The following is an 18,715-nucleotide window of genomic DNA, read 5'->3' as shown; positions in this document are numbered from 1 at the left end:
AAGAAAGCTGAGGAGGGACTCTGGAGCAGGGAGGGGATCCAGGGGACGAGGGGGAAGGGTTTTACACTGGAAGAGGGAGATTCAGGTGAGATGTGAGGAAGAAATTCTTGGCTGTGAGGGGGGTGAGCCCCTGGCCCAGGTTGCCCAGAGAAGCTGTGGCTGCCCCATCCCTGGAGGGGTTCAAGGCCAGGTTGGACGGGGCTTGGAGCAACCTGGGCTGGTGGGAGGCGTCCCGCTGGATGTGGGGCGTGGAGGAGATGAGCTTTAAGGTTCATTCTCACCCAAACCATCCTGCGATTCTATAATTTGCTGGTGGCAGCAAGGCACAGACAGCGACATCCACCATGAACATCGTCTTTATTCATACAGCTCTAAAGAAGGACCGTTGCAATCTCCACCCCGTATCACCTAGGATTAGCTCTGCTAATTGATATTGCTATAAATTTAATTTAGGGACAAAGAAAGGCTGGAGAAGTGGTGGGGGGTGGGGAGAAGGCAGGGCAAGCCGGGGAAGTGAATAAAATAAAAAGAGGTCCCCAACACGAAAACCAGAGAACAGCAAAGTGTGCGGACGAAGTGCGCAGGTCCCCGGAGAGGAGGGGTCCAGATTCCTGCCTGTCCCCAGGGGAGGGGACATCCCCCCAACACCCCCCCTCCGGCTCTCCCCAGGCCCCGTGTCCCAGCCCTCATCATCCTCGCTGCCAGCACGAGGGGACGGGCTGTCGGAGGCCCTTCCTCCGAGGCCGGGGTAGGGGCGGGGGGGAGAAGAAAAGACACTTTTGGGGCTGGGTTTTGGCCAGCGATTTCGCAGAGAAGGCTGATTTCTGGAGGGGAAAAGGGAGAGAGAGGGGAGCGGGGCAGGGGCGGGGGGGCCCGGACCCGCGCAGAGGGCGCAGCGCAGGCTGAGAACACAAAGCAGATGAGGAGGTGGGGCGGGGGGGGGGAAGGAAGGAAAGAAAGAAAGAAAAAAAAAATGGCACAAAAAAAAAAAAAGAAAAATAACAAGAGAAGTGTAAACTTTCCTTCGTTAGTATCCTAGCTAGGAGCTTCCTCCAGTCTGGTTGCGCCGCGGGGCTGGCGGCAGAGCCCGGGGCTCTCAGGAGTTGGCTCCCTCCTGACGGCTGCTCCGGGGCTTCCGCTGCGGGAGCCCCTTGGTCTCTGTGCCGGTGGAGGGGGGGCCGTGCCGCGCTGAGGCCCCCCCAGTGCCCGGGGGCTGCGTCTGGCCGGGGTTGCCGGCGGAGGTTGCTGGAGGGGGGGTTTGTCGCCTGCCGTGGGCCTGGCCCGGCCCATTCCGCTGTCGGTTGCCGTTGTTGGAGCGGCCGGGGGCCGGGGGGCCGATGTGGCGCTGGCCCTGGGACCTGGGCCCCGCTCCCGGTCTCCTGTTCCCCTGGGAAGCCTGGAACAGAAGAGGGTGGGCGAGTGAGGGGGGCTGGAGAGCTGCTAGCTCTTGGGGCCGCATCCCCGCACACCCCAACCTCTTGGTCCTGGTAGGGGGGAAATGGAACAGCAAAACTTCCAAAGTCCGCTCTGAAGCAGAACCATCGAGGACAGGCTGCGCGCCGCGGCTAGACCCAACACTGGGGCACCAACAGCAGAAGGACACGGAGCTGTTGGAGCGGGGCTGGAGGAGGCCCCGGAGATGCTGGGGGGGCTGGAGCCCCTCTGCTGTGGGGACAGGCTGAGAGAGCTGGGGGGGTTCAGCCTGGAGAAGAGAAGGCTCCGCGGAGACCTTCCAGCCCCTTCCAGTCCCTCAAGGGGCTCCAGGAAAGCTGGGGAGGGACTCTGGAGCAGGGAGGGGAGCCACGGGACGAGGGGGAAGGGTTTTACACTGACAGAGGGAGATTTAGGTGAGATCTGGGGAAGAAATTCTTGGCTGTGAGGGGGGTGCGCCCCTGGCCCAGGTTGCCCAGAGAAGCTGTGGCTGCCCCATCCCTGGAGGGGTTCAAGGCCAGGTTGGACGGGGCTTGGAGCAACCTGGGCTGGTGAGAGGTGTCCCTGCCCAGGGCAGGGGGTGGCACTGGGTGGGCTTTAAGGTCCCTCCCAACCCAAACCATCCTATGGTTCTGTGAAGCCGCTGCTGCTCAGCCCTGTGCAAGTCCTGACCCAGCCCAGGAATGGGGAGAGAAGCCACAAACGTGGAACAAACTCCCCGCAGCACCATGCGGTGCCGGTGCCGTGCTGGGGTGCAGTTACCTCTCGGGAAGGCTGGGAAGGGCGGCCACCTGCATTCCCCACGGCTGCATCCGCTGGGGACGAGGGCTTCTTGCTGGCCGTGGTGAGGCTGGCGGCAGAGGCAGAGGCACAGGCGGGGGCGGAGGGAGCAGAGGTCTCGCTCAGGGACACGGCGGTGACGGAGCTGCAGCGCGAGCGGGTGGAGTAGCTGTTCTTTGGATGGGAAACTGGAAGAGAAATACCCCAAAAATGTGCATTCTGCAGACGGGACCCACACCATTAGCCATCCGGCCTCCAGACCTGGCCAGCTCCAGCACTGCTGGGGGCTCCCGGCTGCAGCCAAAGGCTCGAAAGGACAATGGACGTTTTTCGGGCTTTTTTTTGGTTGTGTGAACGGTAGCAAGGGCATGGCAAACTGGGACCAGCGCTCGACAGCGAAGAGGAAGGGCACAGAGCCCCCCCTTGCCAAGGGAGAAGCGTCTGCAGCAGCAACAAGGGGAGGGCTGGCTCCTCTCTCCGCTGCCAAGAGGAAACAAAACCCCCTGACCAGAACACTCCCAGTTTTGGGGACACATGAAGGGTTTTGGTGATGGCAGGGCCAGCAAAAGGTGACCGATGGCTCCTCCCCGACTCCCCTCCAGCTCACCTTGGCCAAAGGAGGCGATGCTCTTCTTCAGCGCGTCGAGGTCACAGGTGAAGCGTGCCACCCTGCCCAGGTCCTCGTCGTACTTCCGCTCGCTCACAAAGTGCTTCACAGAAAAGGCAAAATTTTTAATGCAGTTAACGAGGTTAATTCAGTCTGTGCACGGGAACAGAAAACGGAGGTGAAAACCTCCCGGTTTGGCCCAGGAACAAGTACCTGAGGTGGGGGCTGCTTGAAAAAAAAGCCACCTTGGTGAGAAGGCAGATGGCTATGACTTAGGGAAATAGAAAACCACTTTTTTTCCCACCCCCCCCCGCCCCCCAGTGGATTTCCACCCATGCACAAAGGAGCCTTCCCCCGGCTCCAGCAGCCGAGCCGCGGATTCACTCGGCCCGAAGCAGCTCCGCTCTCCCTGGCCCTGCTCTGGGGAACCAGCCCCCCCTGCTCTCTGGACACTCTCGGGGGCAACAGGTTTCTCAGCTGCATTCATCCTGCTGCAGGGGGAGCACTTTTAATTATTAAACTGGAATTTAATTGATGCAACTTCGCACTGACCTCTTGTGGCAGGAGCCGGGGAGCTGGAGAGCAGAAACGTTTTAGGGAATATAAAAGCGGCCGGGGCGCAGCCGGGAAGGTCTCCCCGTTTCGGGGGTGGGGGGGAAAAGGCAGAGGTCAGCCCACGCCAGCGGGTGGTTTTCACAACCGCTCGGAGCACAAAGCCATGGCCCTGCCGCCTTCCCCGCTCTCTGCCCGCTCACAAGGGCCGGGCGTGCCGGGGTTAACGCCCAGCTGATGGGTTGTTGGCCGCCGTCGGTATTTTACAAACCAAGTATTTGTAATATTTCAATTCAGGTGCCCCGTATCCCGCTGTCCGCAGCGGCATGCAGAGCGCTGGTGGTGGATTGAGGAACGACAGACGCAAGGAAAAGACTCGCACAGGACACAAAATTGCATTCAGAAGTGTCAGACACCCAGAAAACTACACAAAAGCGTGCCACCGTTGAGAACGGTCAGGATTAACGGCCTTGCTTAGCGCTAGAAGCTGAAGTAGTTGAAGCCTCAGGCTGCAAGAGCTGACCGAGAGTAAACTTTCTGATAAAACCAATGCTGCAAACACAGAACTCGCTGAGTCCGGCACGTTCAAGCGTAATGGCGAGGATAAGGACCAGAGAAACAATTCCGAGAGAATGAGGTAACTTCAGAAGGCAGGCAGCCCAGCGACCAAGAAAACCAGTAAGAAATCGAGACCGACCACAATCAAGGGATTGCACTCGGGGATGGGGTGCTGGGACGGTATAACTGGGGCGATCTGAGGTTGGGGTCCCTCCTCGGAGGCACCAGCTCCAGCGGCTCTGCGTGTTTGGTAAATAATCCGCTTATTTACCCAGCGGATTGGTGACTCCTCTTCTCTGAGCTGCCACCTGAGAGGGCCCTGTTGAGCTGGCACCCCCACAATTCCTACCACGGACTAGGTGGCAGCTGCAGAATTCCTGCCACACCACACTTGGGTGGGATTAGGACCCGGCTGGAGTAGAGGGAGCAAAGAGCTCACCTTTATGTCGGCTCTGAGCTCCACCAGCTGCTCCTCCGACATCCGCACGGCCACATCGGTCATCTTCTTCAGGGCTTCTGCCTTCTTCTGGCGGCTGACCAGAATTTCCACTGCAAAACAGACCACGGCTCAGGCTCCCAACCAACCCTCCCCCCGCGGAGTTAAACCGCCCCAGCCCCGGCACACAGCCCCTTATTGGTAAACAGCAGGTTCCCTGCCTCCCGTCCTCCCCCCAGCGCTCCGTGCCAGCTGCACAGCAGCCCCCGCCGCCCCATTTCCATCCAGACACGGAGCGGACCTGAGCTGTGAGCTGACGCGACCAGGGGCACCACACGCAGCTTCGGTGGAAGTTTTACCGCTCTCCCCGGGCTAAACTCCTTCCTTCCCCCACCCCAAATCCCCTGCTTTGGCCGTGAAAGGCTGGCGCAGGTGGTCCTCGGGGTCCCTTCCAACCCGGGATTCCGTGGTTCTACGGTGATTGGAACTGGGGGGCTGGGTGCTGCTGGGGCGGGCGTCCCCATGGATTCCCCTCCCAGAAATCCCTGCCCAGCTCCCCAGGAATGCCGAGACTGTCAGGAATCAGAGCGGTTTATGTCCCCATCCTCTAACGAGGGTGCTTAGACCTCAAAGGGGATGGTTTGTATCAACTGTGTCAGGCAGCAAACGCGATCTAGTCGTGAGATATATATATATATATATATGGCTAACCCAAGCCACGGGGCAAGGCTTCTCTGGGTACAGAGCCACATATTCAGGACCGGGAGGTAAAAAAAAAATCACAGAAATCTTGGGGGGCTGAGCCTGAAGAGCGCAGCAACACCTACAGCTCTTCAGGCGGGCCCTCGGTAGAAAGACAAGAGCCTTACTTGCTTCTGCTTTCACTTTGTCCATCTCAGCCAGCAACGCCACCTCGCGATCCATAAGGCTGGAGGGGGTGGGGGGAAATAAAAAAAAAAAAAAACAGAAAAAGGGGAGATTTAGTAAGAAACAAAGAGGACGATGAAATCTTACTGCAAGAGGAGGGTTGGGAGGGTTTGCCGGCCAGCGGGGAGAGACCGGCAGATGGCAGCAGGAGCCCGTGGCACCGCGCACCCAGCGCGGCTTTTGTTCTGGCAGGTGCGGAGTTGTGTCCGGGCTGCGCTGGGGACAGCGCGGAGCACGATGCGGCGTTCCCAACCCGCCGGGGACATGGTCACCTTACCCTGATAAAGTCGGAGCCACCTTGGCAAGGGGAGAAAGGAGCGGCGGCTGGGCTGGTGGGGGACGGCTCTACTCGGCTGGACTTCTCCTCGCCGAAGAAAACGAGGGCACAACGTTTGAAAGAGTCGCTCAAAATACAAAAGGCAGGAGCAGCGGGGCAGGGCGAGGATCCAGGATGGCAGGAGCAGGGCGCCAGGCATTCGGGCAGCCGTCCCATCCGAGGCAGCCCCTCAGGGGCCACGCTGGGAAGCGATGCTCCGCTCTTACGCCCTCATTAGCTTACTTAAACCTACCAAATTGGCCCACCGACCCAGAAACCTGGATTCGGGTGCTCTGGGCTGCTTCTCAGGAGGCGCGTACCCCGCTGATCCCCCACAGGGCTGCAGGACCCACATGAGAGCATGGCAACCTTCCCCCCGGTGCAGCAGGTACGAGGACACGTCCTCCTGCCTTGTCACCAGGTCACCCGGAGCTACACAGGTCCACGATCCGGGAGTCTGTTACGGTCTGAGGATTCTTTGGCCATGGAGGGAACACCTGAGTGGGTCACAGCAAAGCGTCTCCACTCGCCAGGAGGTTCGAGCGTGCCTGTTGCCATGAGACCGCAATTCCCCCGGGCATCACGGCGGCAGCTTTTACGCAAGCAGAACCGCACAGCTACCGCCTGGCCAAATTTAGCAAATTCAGGTTTTTTGAGCACCCTCCGGTGAGGCAGAGCACCCAGGAACCTTCCCATCACTGCTGCTCACAGGCCGTGCAAAGAGGGCTCTTGTCCCGGGAGATGCGCACACCGAGTTACAATGGAAGCAGGAGGGGAAATACCAGTCCTCCCAATCCGGATTGGGGCACGTACTGGTCACAGCTCTTTGCCGTAAGGAATCCAGACTCTTGCAGATACCCTCCCCCCTGCAAAGGCTTCTTTTGTGCTTCCTTGGAAGCAACGCCTCCGACGTCCTCAGCCCTGCACCGCCGCAGCTCACCTTCACTCAGCTGCTGCCGGCAGCTGGAATGCATTCACCACCCAGCCTATTAATCGGGTTCATTTCAGTTTCTGCTTTCTAAATATAAAAGCAGAGTCTTCCTCTCACGTGGTCGCTGTACGATACGCGCAGCACAGACACTAAACGGTAATCGGAGATATCGGCTGTGCGCAGGGTCAGCCCTTCAACACCCACCACATGCTCTTTTAGTGAGAAAGGTTTGCTTGAAAATGGGAAGAATATTTATTTTAGCGACTATCTGAAAGGGAAGCCACAGAGCATCTGAAATGCAAACTCAAACCGCCGCTCCCGCTCCTCTGCATGTCAGGGAGGGCTGAGGCAAGATCAATTTAAACAATTCCCTCTGAACAGCAGCTTTGACATTTGGCTTCTTCTGTTGATTTATCGCTCTGTCCATCTGCCTTTTCAGGGCAGGAATTGTTTCTGCTCGTAGCACAGCAGGGGCCTGATCCAGGTCAGGCACTCTCAGCCCAACTGCGCAAATACAACGACGGGTGTCAAAAGCTACGCTAATAAGACTTCACCTTGTTTCCAGAGCGGCACAACCTGGCTCCGCCACGCCAAGGGACAGGGAAAGGGAGATACCCCGCTGCCTCCTGCCCAGAGCCACCCCAGCGGCAGGAATCACCGGGAGATACGGGGCCGAATATGGCCTTAATGATTAATTCCAGTGCAGGAACAGCCTTTGCAGCTGGCGCCCGTGCCGCAGAACTGGGTTGTGCTACACCTTACCCCAACGCCTCCTCCCTGAACACACAGACACACACCCAGCTCCTGCAAAGCCAACACCCGCTTTATATGGGGGTTTGGGGATTTTTTTTTCCGCCAAGCTGCAGGCGCAACACGCACGCACCTTGGCACGGAGCGTAGCTTGCATCTCTCTGTAATTTAATTTACTCAGCAGAGCTCAGCTGGAGTCCTTTACCCAATTTTACAGTTGGGCTGGCTGAGGAACAGAGGTCAAGTGGCTTCGCGTGACGAGTGACTCGCATCAGACCCCACTGCTCCTCCATCCCGCACGGCTTCTCCTCAAACAAACGCACTTCCTTCTGCCGGATCCGTTGGGAAAGAGGCCTGCCTTTCCCAATGCTCTGTCCTGGGATCCCACGCAGCACGGAGAGCGCATCTGCCCCTGCCAGGAGGACTGGCCTTTAAGAAAGGATATTGAAGGAGTGCACAAGGAAGAAAAAGGGGGAGCAGCTAAGCCTGCTGAAGACGAATTAATGCTGAAGACTCAGTTGTGACCCAACCATTAGAAGACGCTCTCAGCTCGGTCGAGCAGTGCCTGCAAGACATCATCCGTTCGCAGAAGACAAGAGCCGTTTGCACAAACATGCTTAGGGTTCCGGGGCCAGTTTTCCTTGGGGCTGAAACACAAGGATCTCCAAGCCCGGCTGCAATGGAAGGTGGCTGGAAGCTCGCCTGGCAGCTCTGCCACGAGGCACGCAGAGGGGATTCTCCGCAGTGAGAAACCTCAAACCCTGACTCGCAGCGCGCGTTGATGAAGTTGAACCTATCCGCAACACCACTCACAAAGGCTCAGGGGTTTTTTTTCCCCCCTGCTGTGTTACTTTCCCTGTCAGTGGATAGCAAAATATTCAAGAAATTAAGGACTATCAGGATTCCCTAGTTCAGGTTACCTGATCATCTCCAGCCCAGAGGAGCAAATCCTCTCTAAATAGGAAGCCAAAGCCCCATCTGCCACTCCAACAGGCCAGATTTCAGAGACCGAGATACCTGCCAGGCACAACCCCGGCATTGGTCTCCTTCGCCCTCACCTACCTACAGACCACAGGTCTAATAGAAGCACCTTGTCTAGGGAGAGAAGGTGAAGAACTCCAGGAAGCCTCACTGGTTAAAAGGACATCCGAAGGGCAGCCCTGACAGGCACAAGTTAAACCAGTCGCAGCTTTGCTACTGAAATATCCTATTTCAGTTGAACAAACCTGCTTTTAAACCAGGTTTTGGTAGAAAGCCAGCCGGAGAGGCAATTCAGCAAGAGGGTTTAACCATCGGATCCCACCTTGTGCCGTAGCGTTTAAAAAGACACTAATTGTTCTCTGGGTCATGCAGGGAGTTGGGAAAACAAAAAACGCAACCCAATAAAAAAAAAAACCGTAAAGGTGCAATTTACACTTCAGGTCACCGGCAATTGCATCACTTTGGGGAAAAGGAAAGTGAATGTCTTTCTGCAGAGTCACCGCGCATCGACCGCGCGGCCCCGGCATCCTGCCGGGCAGCTCTTTGGCTCGGCGTTTGTCGAAGGAGGTTCCCGGTGGCCGCATTCCAGGCAGGCACTCGCCTCCCCGCTGACGGAACCGCGTGTCCTGCTTCACCCACTGCCGGCTCGGCTTATCGCAGCGACGCTGCTGGGCTGGACTTGAGTCTTTAACCTTTCCCAACATGACGCAAGTGTTTTATAGATGATAACGTAAGTCAAAGGGTGAGGAATTACTTATACGGAACCAGACACATTAGCCAAAAGAATGACATTTTCCATACCGGGGAGAGAGTCCTTACAGATGTCGTAACCGTATAGAGAGGCAGACAAATAAAACTAAGGACAAAACCCCGCTGTATGCGGTGATAATATCAAATCGGTATCAGTATTGACTCAGTAGACAAAGCCACTAACAAAGTAAGAAATAATATTCACAAAACCAAACTTGAGTTAGGGCTACAAATCTCTTACGGACAAGGTAAATCCCGTCGCGTTGCAGATTTTCCAAAGGATGGGAGGTGCTGGGAGCTCCACGTCCCCACAGCTCAGCACCAAAAGGCAGGTCGGGGCCCACGGACACCTGTAACCCCAGCCCTCCTTTGGTCTCCTGTCCTCAGGTAAGTTTAAAAGTCACCTATGAACATTTTTGTCAGTATTTTTAGCACGCGCTGAATTTAAGTACGGGACAGCATTCCATTTAGTGCGGGAGAGCAGTTCCTGCGGGCAAAGTTCAAGGCAAGTACGGGCACAAGAAAAAGCCCACACCGAACCGCCGAATTGGCTAAAAGGCTTCAGAAAAGAGCTCTCTGCATCACCCCCGACTACTCTCGCCTTTGAGGCCACATCCAGTTTTCAGGCACAGACAGCTTTTGACACAGATTTGCAAGTCTGCCAAATATCTACTTTAATCCCTCAATGCGAGAGCGGCATTTTAGTTACTTGTCAAACGTTACTCACTTCAGGCAAGGAGAACTCTCTGTGCAGTTTCTTATGAATATTTCTTTACCAAAAGCAATCGTGTTTGTACAACCAGGAAGAACAATTTCCTCAGAAATAGAGTCAATCAGCCAAGACAGCGAGCGTATCTGATGTTAGGCCTTTCGGAATATAATCTTAAAGCACTTATCCAAACCAATAAAGATGTTCATTAAAAAAGAGACTCGATGACACCCGTAGGGAACATCACGCACACTACTAAAAGTTTGTCTTAAAACAGGGGAAGCAACGCTGCATGGGATGATCTTTGATGTGTACTTGTACCTTCAAAAGGGTCCCTCTCTTCTATGTTATATTCGGCCATAATTTGAAGATTTCAAATACGAATGTTTGTTTCTAAAAGACACGTCGTACTGCGCCCTGAGCTCCCACCAGTTCTCCTTCCAGCACAGCTGACATTTGTATTTGTAACTCAAGAGTACGTTATCTGGCGAGTTCCTCGTATTACCTGAGTCTAAAATGACTTTCCGATGGTCTTGGGCAGCCACAGTTTGTCAAAGACCCTGATGGACAGCCCAGAGCAGCGTATGAACATCCCACCGCACGCGTGGGCCGACAGCTGGAACGCAGGCCCTGCAAATGCCCCCCCCCCCCACCAAAGGCTTCAAAAACCCACAGAGCACGGGCCTTTAGCCTCCGGTTTATTCTTAACGCCACACTGACCTCCCCAGAGGCTGAAGAACAGAGCCGGGGCGGTACGGCAAACACGAGCAAGTCGTTAACCCTACCGGAAAGCCGAAGTCTTATTCCAAATGTATTGGTTTTAATCCTTAACACCTGGATCCGTCCCTACATTTAACTTACCTACTCTGCAGCTCAGCAAAGACCTGCTTCATCTTCTTAATGGAAGCATCCATTTCCTCCTTCACCACAACGCGGTACCGAGCCAGTGAAACGGTGCAGCGCTGGAGATCCTTCACTGATTTTTCAATATTAGAACCTACCAAGAGACAGAGCGAACCCAAACAGTCACGTCAATCAGACCGCTAAATCCTCCCAGCAGGGAGAAATCTAAAGATGGCTTTCCCTCTTATTTAAAAAAAAAACAAAACCAAAACCAAAAAACTATTCACTGCTCGGTTTTAAATTTTTCTTTCCCTTCCCCATTACAAAGGCACCAGGTTCAGCAGGGACAGTTTGAGACGGATTTTCTTATTCTGGGGAGAAGTTTTCCCAGGGCTTGTAGAATCTCCTTCCACGGGCAGGGATGTTCCCCCACATTTTTAATGTCACGAGAGAAATCAAACGCGCCTCTGAGTTGCTTTTGTGCGAGGGACTGGAGACGAGTGAAACGGAGTCTACGCTGAAAACCAACACACCGTATCGCTAAACGGTATGGAATGACTGCCCGGGGAAGGGAATTATCTTGGAAACTAAAATTAAGGCCATTTCCTCAAACCAGGAGCTGCAAGGACTGGCTGGTCCCCGTCTCTCAGCTCGCCAGCGGGATACACCACCAGTTGCCCCCCTGCCAAGCTCCATTAACAACTGCTCGTTACAGCTTTCCCACGCAGCAAGGAGGCGAACGACCGCCGCCTCATCTCCCTGAGCTAAGCGGAACCGGGGGCTCCGAGGTCCCTCCTGTCCCCACTTGTTATCCCCACAGAGCTCAGCTGTGGAGAGAGCACACAAAAGAGGGGGGAGCAAAAAAAAAAAAAATAATAAATCCCGTAGAAGGAGCCTGTCACTTCTTGTAACAGGGGCTGGGCCGAACTTCTGGCCTTTTGACAAATTCACACAAAAGATGAGAAACAACCCAAAGGCTCTGTGAGGGAGCACAAGGAAGAACGGGCTAAACGTATGCGGCGAGACCGGCTGCTTCCTTCCTCCCCTGCTTCTCTCACACAGGCGGGTTCGCTGCTCCGGGCACTACATCTAAACTGCTGTCAAGATCCCTGCTGCGCGCAGGGAAGAGGAGGAGCGGAGTGCAAGTTACTGGCCAGATAATAAGAAGCGTGTTAGCTCGCATTAAAATCAAAGTCCGGCGTGCCTCACCACCGCGTCTGTCAGTGACACGGCAGAAGAGGCAGTGAGAATTTGGCCAGCAGCAACGGCTCGGAGCCGGGCGAGGGCGCAGACCCTCAGGGCCTTACCCAGCTTCTTGTTTGCAGGTGAAACGGGAACATCTTCCAGCCGCGGTGCGGACAGAGAGGCCGGAGCTGCGTTGCCAGCTGTCGATCTGGACAGAGACCTGCTGGCGCTCCTCTGCTCAGGCCGCTGTCTGAGAGACGAAGGGCTCTGGGAAGGATGCAGGATGAGCGATTTTGTGTCAAAGTCTGCTATTCCGTTCGCTAGTTCAGGCACTGCTGTAGAAAAGCACACTCGTTTAAAGGGGAACACGAAGCGGACGGCAGAACACTGAGCGCCTCTTTACCACAACAAGCAAAAAAAAAAAAAAAAAAAAAAAAAAGAAATCAGAAATACAAGGCAAGCCGCTCTTCCCTGAAGAGCCGTCCAAACAAACCAGTATTTAAAGCTGACCCAAAACCCAGCGGGAACACGAAAAAAAAAAAAAAAGCAGGAGGCAGCTCCTCTGCGTTTCAAACACCGGGTGCCCATCTCCTGCGCGGCTTTCGAAGACTAACCTGTTCTCTCAGGCATGTCTGGGGCAGCGGCCTCGCAATCCTCCAGCTCTCGGGCATCAATTGAAAGCGCATCCAAACCTTCGCTGAGCGAGTCCACAGACTCCGTGTCGTGGGCACAGCCGTTGACATGGAAACCGTTAATTCCACCCTTCTCCGAGTTTGCCGATTGCTCCTCTTCAGTGGACACCAATTTACCGGGGTCTGGGAGGCCAGGGCTCGATTCAGCTTGCGGTTTCGGTTTGGTTTTCTTCTTCTTGTTCTAGGGATTAGGTATCCACACCACAAAGGGGAAAAAAAAAATATATATATATATATATATTAAGCTTAATTCCTGAAGGGAAATTTAAGCTTATGCTTACTGGCTGAAAGTAGCTGAATTAAATGCTTTTTCAGCTGGCCTGGCTGTTGATCCTATTAACAGGAGGAGGGATTTATTCAACAATGAGGACAAATATAGTGGCATTAACGAGGCGCGAATACATTATCCTCCGCGACGGTGTGCCAACAAGAGCAACGGTTATCGGACGAGGGCTACACAAGTGATGGGAAGCACCCAAAGGGCTCGTAGCCTTTGGGCCCCAGCCCCCAGCTGGGCGGCTTCTGGGGGTGCTCCCTGCCCAGGCGCAGGTTCCAGGGTGCTCTGTTAGACCTTGCTCGGAAAAAAACTCCCCTCATTTCCCACCACAGGGCTATTTCGGTCACATTTTTCCCCTCTCCATTTCATGCCGGTGCTTTTCACGTATTCAAAAGAGTCCTTTTGAATAATGATGATTTTATTCTTGTCCTGGTGGATTTAGATATTATAATATCAAGTGCTGAAACTTTGCAAACCTTTATTTAACCCTTTCACAGAGGTCTGAGCAAAGAACGAGGCCAAACACTCGAGAAAGCTTACGTGACAGAGAAATATATTTCCACAGAGCTCAGCATTAAATGCAACTGTTCAGCTCCAAAGGTTACCGATGAAAAATGGAACAGCATGACTATCTGAACAGTGAATTACAGAGCTCCGGTGAAATAAATGGACCTGATAAAGATTTACTTCGGTGTGGGGCTGTGTGTGTGGATTAGGGGTGCTGTAGAGGGTCAGCAGAATAAAAGCGACTGCAAGGACGGAAAGTCTAGAACCCTTTCCCCCCCCACCCCCCCTCGATGCTGCGTTCGACACAGTGTGTCTGACAACTGAATTACATGCAAATGCGCCGAGAAGATGATATTTACAGCTTGCACTGAAGTTATCATGTAAATCATTGCCCCGAACAGTGAGGCACGCGATAGCCTGGTGATTATCTCCGTGCATCAGTTCTGCTAACATCCAGACACACCTCCGCTCTTTGGTTTCCTTTCCCATCTAAATCACGAGGAATGCATACTGCTCTCTGTAGTCTAAATCCTCAAAAATAGAGAGATAAATGCCTTGGCAAAGTATATTTAAAGCGTTACCTTTTTTTTGCCTGTTACAGTCCATTCTTTCAGTACTTCACTGGCATTGCCTGAAACGAAAGGCAGGGATGAGCGGCGGAGGAGGCACCCACTCCAGTCCCTTCCCAGTCACTCGGAAGCGCCTCCAGACTGGAGCCAGCTGAAACGCTTCCTGCAGCTGAGTCTCAAATCTCTTAATTGATGTAATAAAAGGATCGGTTTCATTTTTGCTTTGGGAACACACGGCTGAACAGGACTACTCCCTGACAACACAGCTCTTTCCAGGGGGGAAAAAGAAAAAAAAAAATAATATGAAAAAACAATAACTTTCTCTCTGGCTCTGTCATACTAAAGGTTTGGGTGCTTGGAACCTGCTGGAGCACATTCTGAGCTGGGAGGTTGCGTTCAGGTCAGGTGTCTGCCAGCCTTCTCTCCCCAGAGCCACTGACCGTGTCAGGATGGCCGCAGTCTGGCTGTCATACCTTCCGCAGGCCAGAGGCAAAACGCGGCTGTCAGCGATGGCCAGCTCGGAAAGAAGAGCTGCAAAGCGACAGGCGCTGTCACCACCAGCAGCCTGTTTTCCAAGCTCAGAAAATCCATCTAACGCAGCGTGCCAGACCCGAGATGAGATCTGCGAGCCGGGTCTCAAAGTACAAACTGCAACTATCAAAGCTGAAGACATTCCCATTTTGTACACATGAACAAGACTTTCTGTAATCAAGCATCAAACCTTCTTTATCTATAGAGCTATCAAACGCTTATCTCTGCCTTGACCCCTCGTTGAACAAACACCAACTAAAACTTGGGAAGAGACTCATCCCTTGGTTGTTTGTATGGGTCGAGCCTGTGCTTGGACATGCTGAGAAGCCGCGGGAGCTCCTGCTGCCTGGCTGTACTCACTGCACGCAGCCCTTTCTGCACAAAGGCTATCGCTGCTTCTCAAGCGGGTCCGTAAACACGGTCCGTAGGGGTTACGAAGCCACAAACCCCACCGAGGAACCAGCCGCGGTTACCTTCCATAAAGGCTTGCACTGTTTTGTCCACGCAATTGTCAAAATGCTGCAGCACGAGGACGATCTCATTGTTGCTCCTGTTGGGGACTATTGCACGCACCGCGCTGATCTGGAGGGAAGAAAACACAGGAACGTGTAAACCATTTGCTTTATCCCACACGCAGCCCACGCCAAGCCTTCTGCCAGGAGGCTAAAAACTATCACCAATGACTTCCTTATAAAACTTTAATGCGCCAGGACGATTTAGCCTGAATAAAATTTTCTTTTGACAGAGCTGCAGTTAGCTCCCGGACAGAAACATATTTCATCTCCGAGAGGAGATGAAGATACAGCGCTCACGAGCTCTTCCCCGGCACGTGGCGAGTTAAAGTCTCGGAAGACACATTTACCTTTTCCTTCATGTTTTCAAAGGTTCCTCCTTGGGCCATCACAGTGTTGGACTGCACATCAAAAATGAACCCAGACGGATCTGTGAAGACAAAGGAGAGGGAAACTCTCTTCTGAACAACAGGCACCGGGAGACATTTAGAAAGGTACGAAGCACGAGGTCAGCTCTGAGCTGCTACTTTGCCAAGGAGAAAATTGAAATCCTACAGGCGTACGGCGCTCGCTGGCTAATTCCGCCATACAGTTGGCAGAGGGATAGTAGCTGCTGCGAATAAACCAGGTGATATCCCAGGCTTGCTTAAGGGCCAGATTCTGCTTAGCCAGGTAACCCCAGCTGAGTCTGGTTTGCCAGTGCCTCCCCTCCCCTCCCCGAACTCAAGAAGCCAATTCACTCCTCAGCTCTGGGTCCATTTAACCAGCCACGACTCAAAACCACAAGCCCCAAACCCCCAAGCCCCACCAGGGCTGGTGCGGAAGAGATCGCTGAAGCAGCCTGGCCCAGCACCGCTCCTTCATTTCCGCATTCATCTTTTACCGAGCCCGGCAATAAAGAGTTAAGAAAAGCGCTAGAGCCTTCGAGCGGTGTGGTTAACAATTTCCTCCACCTGGAGATACAAATGGCAAGCAGACTGATAAATGGGTTTGAAGATCCAGCAGCTTGTGTTCCCTGCCAGCTACGATCTCCAAGGTAATGCTTCTATGTTCCAAAAGAGACCCATAATTGAGACAGCCATCACCAACAGGTTCGTTCCCTGCCAGCGAGCAAAGGTCACATAAATCTGCAGGCCCTACCGTCTCACCGAGAGATCCTTACGAGCGCCTGGCATCACAAATTCACGCTCGATTTGCCTGCCAAAGGTCTGAGCAGGCTAAATTTCAGGTTTGCTAAGGAAAAGGGATAAAGCTGTTCATAGACGTGTTTTACTATGACAGAACATACTTCAAATCGGTATTTTAGCCACGTTAGGTCTCAGGAAGAACACGTGTCCCCGGGCAGGGGCTGACGGCAGGACCCCAGGGGTTTTTAAACACTCCTATTTCTGCATCACCAGCCCCTTTCCAGGCACCCACAAAAGCCCAGGCAGATCTAGGAGGGCATTTGCTTGCGTTTGCCTCGATGCCTCGTGATGCCGGGGCAGCCCGTGACAGCGGTTCTTCTGCGGAGCTTCTGAGGTGGCTTTGGGGACCGCCTGGGGAAGGGACACTGCCAGCAGGCCAGGGTGCTCTGCGGGGACGCTCGCTCGGTCACTGCCCTTTCTGCTTTAGCTCAGCTGATATTCCCAGCTGCTGATTCATGTTCTTTCCCTCACCTCCTCTAAATAACTCGTACGCGATGCCGAGACACACCATTGACTTCTGCGGTTCCCAGACATTGATGTAGCATTTAAACCGAGATGCCTCCAAATACAGTGACAGAATTGTGAACATGATGGAAAGGTCAGCCTCTTATTAAGGCTACAGATGAACGGTTAAATTCTTCCTCGCGCCGTCCTTACCCGTTTCAGCCCCATGAGCAAGATTTTCTCAAGTTTCCCAAGCTCACGGAAGTTCAAGTTACCAACTTTCTAGTCCTTAATCTTGTAAATGGCTTTCAGCCTCTCATCACCGAGTGAGAATTAGCAATCTTTTTTCAGAATCTTCATCGCCGAGCAGCCACCGAGGGCCCAGGTGCCAGGAAAGATGAAGTTCAGCTCCCCCGTGCACATATTCAGCTACTCAATCCCATCCCTTTCCCACATTCCCGTTTGCACTTGATCTTACGGGGGACTCTCGCTCCCAGCCGCTTCTCCAGCTTCCAGCCGCTTCACCCCAGCCCGAGTCCTCCTGGTGTTAAAATGTTTTATCATGCAAAAATTATGCGACGGAGACTACACCGTACACATTTGATATTGCCCTTGAGCGCTCCCAAGCATCATTAAAAGGGCTGCTGGCGCTCAGGCCTCTTGTGACAGTGGGTATCTGCAAGAAGGGACAGAACTTAAAATGCTCGCGCCCGCGTGGACAGAAGTCTGGCGGCCACCAGCGACTTCAGGATTTTTTGAATTAACAGCCTTGTGGGAAAGGAAAGCTCTCTCCCAAAGCCGGGGCTCAGACTATGCATGTCATGTCTGACATGACGCGTCAGTCAGACGCTCGGACTGATCTCTCTTGCATTAAAACACACACCATGCCGTGCTACCCTGTTGATTTGATGTGATAAACCCCAGAGACGCTGCCAATGGCCTTAATTGCTTCCCTGTTCATAACTGCAGCCTCCAGAAAAATGAGGTGGCAAGAAATCATTCATCCCAAATCATTTACTTCTGTGTTTTGGTGCTATTTATTGGACTAATAACACAGGAGCTCTTAAATAGAAACACTAATGATGCCAGGAAGAATCCACCCTACCAAACATCCATCTCCTCCTCCCGTAACTCCGCCAGTTAGTCCTTTCCATACGAAACACGCGCAAGAATTAAAACCCCAGACCTAACAAACGCCTGCTCTGCTTCCTGGGACACACAAAATAAAAGAATTTCACACCTGACACCTCGAGGAAGTCAAACCAGGGGCCGATATTTTCCCCCTTAAGCCCCCAGGTGAACACAAGCCAAGTCCTGGCTCGCTTCCAAGCCACGGCAGGGCCGGCATTTTGTGAGGAGACACGGAAAAGGAATAAAAGCACCAGCCCGGCAGCCACGCAGACTTTATCCCAGCTATCAGCACAGAGCACAGCGTACGGAAGCGTATGGCAAGATTACACCTATGCATTTAGCTCCTCCGAGCCCATCCAGCACTTCATCCCCACCACCTCCACCTGCCAGCTCGTGGGAAGTCTGCACAGCAAAATAGTGTAAGAAACTAAAAAAAAAAAAACCAAAACAAAATCTTGCTCCAAACACTAAATCCACCCTCCTGCCCCAGCCAGGGCACCCGCAGGCTTTGGAGGACCGGACGGCGTATACGCTTCAAGTTCTCTGCAGCCAAGATTCAGTTAAAGCCTCAAACATTTATAGACTCCGTGGCTTTTCAGGTCAGCGGTAACTGCGCCGGCTCTCCCAGGGATAGCGCGGGAGACCTGGGCTAATGCGAAATAAAAAAAAAGCTCTTAAAGAAATGGCACCTTGCCGCTCGCTCAGAGCATCTCCAATTTGCTCTCATTACAAGCGTCTTCAGCAGTCCCTGCGTTGCGAGGATCGGGAGGCGGCGGTGGCCAGGACTGCAGAGGTGACTGGACAGGAATTAATGCAGCTTCCCAGGACAGAGTCAAGAAGGCAGAATACCATTATTCTATCGCTCTGTGCTTGCAGTCACACCAAAATACCCATATATGCAGAATTAAAAGAATAAATAAATAGGGATTTCTGGAAAAAGTGCTAAACAAGAGATGCTATCTGCGGGTGCTTTCGGCGGTTGCGCCGCTCCCCAGGGGTCGGGCACCGCGCACGGGGCAACAACCACCACGGGCCACGTCTCCCAGTCCTCCCGCATCCTGCTTTTCCTTACAAATTACATCAGCACCCACGGCTATTTTTCCTTTTTG

General features: G+C 53.5%; 1 protein-coding gene across 3 annotated transcripts in view; it reads right to left on the bottom strand.

Moving 5' to 3' along the window:
- Window positions 1–340: 340 nt before the first annotated feature.
- SPATS2 (spermatogenesis associated serine rich 2) overlaps window positions 341–18,715 on the bottom strand; it is a 31,163-nt gene continuing 12,788 nt past the window's right edge. For 2 of the 3 annotated variants that reach the window (XM_063359327.1, XM_063359329.1), the window contains 11 exons: window positions 15,195–15,274; window positions 14,806–14,914; window positions 13,814–13,863; window positions 12,371–12,629; window positions 11,879–12,091; window positions 10,590–10,725; window positions 5,234–5,292; window positions 4,368–4,477; window positions 2,819–2,921; window positions 2,194–2,399; window positions 341–1,396 (listed from right to left, as the gene is read on the bottom strand). In XM_063359327.1, the coding sequence (XP_063215397.1) occupies window positions 1,097–1,396; window positions 2,194–2,399; window positions 2,819–2,921; window positions 4,368–4,477; window positions 5,234–5,292; window positions 10,590–10,725; window positions 11,879–12,091; window positions 12,371–12,629; window positions 13,814–13,863; window positions 14,806–14,914; window positions 15,195–15,274 (1,625 nt within the window). In that variant the 3' untranslated portion in view covers window positions 341–1,096. The remainder of the gene's footprint in view (window positions 1,397–2,193; window positions 2,400–2,818; window positions 2,922–4,367; window positions 4,478–5,233; window positions 5,293–10,589; window positions 10,726–11,878; window positions 12,092–12,370; window positions 12,630–13,813; window positions 13,864–14,805; window positions 14,915–15,194; window positions 15,275–18,715) is intronic. The other variant, XM_063359330.1, reaches the window with a different exon arrangement.

The sequence above is a fragment of the Chroicocephalus ridibundus genome, chromosome 24 (assembly GCF_963924245.1).
Source record: "Chroicocephalus ridibundus chromosome 24, bChrRid1.1, whole genome shotgun sequence".
NCBI classification, from domain to species: Eukaryota; Metazoa; Chordata; class Aves; order Charadriiformes; family Laridae; genus Chroicocephalus; species Chroicocephalus ridibundus.
Note: the sequence above shows the minus strand (reverse complement) of the source record. Positions and strands in the feature narration are given on the sequence as shown.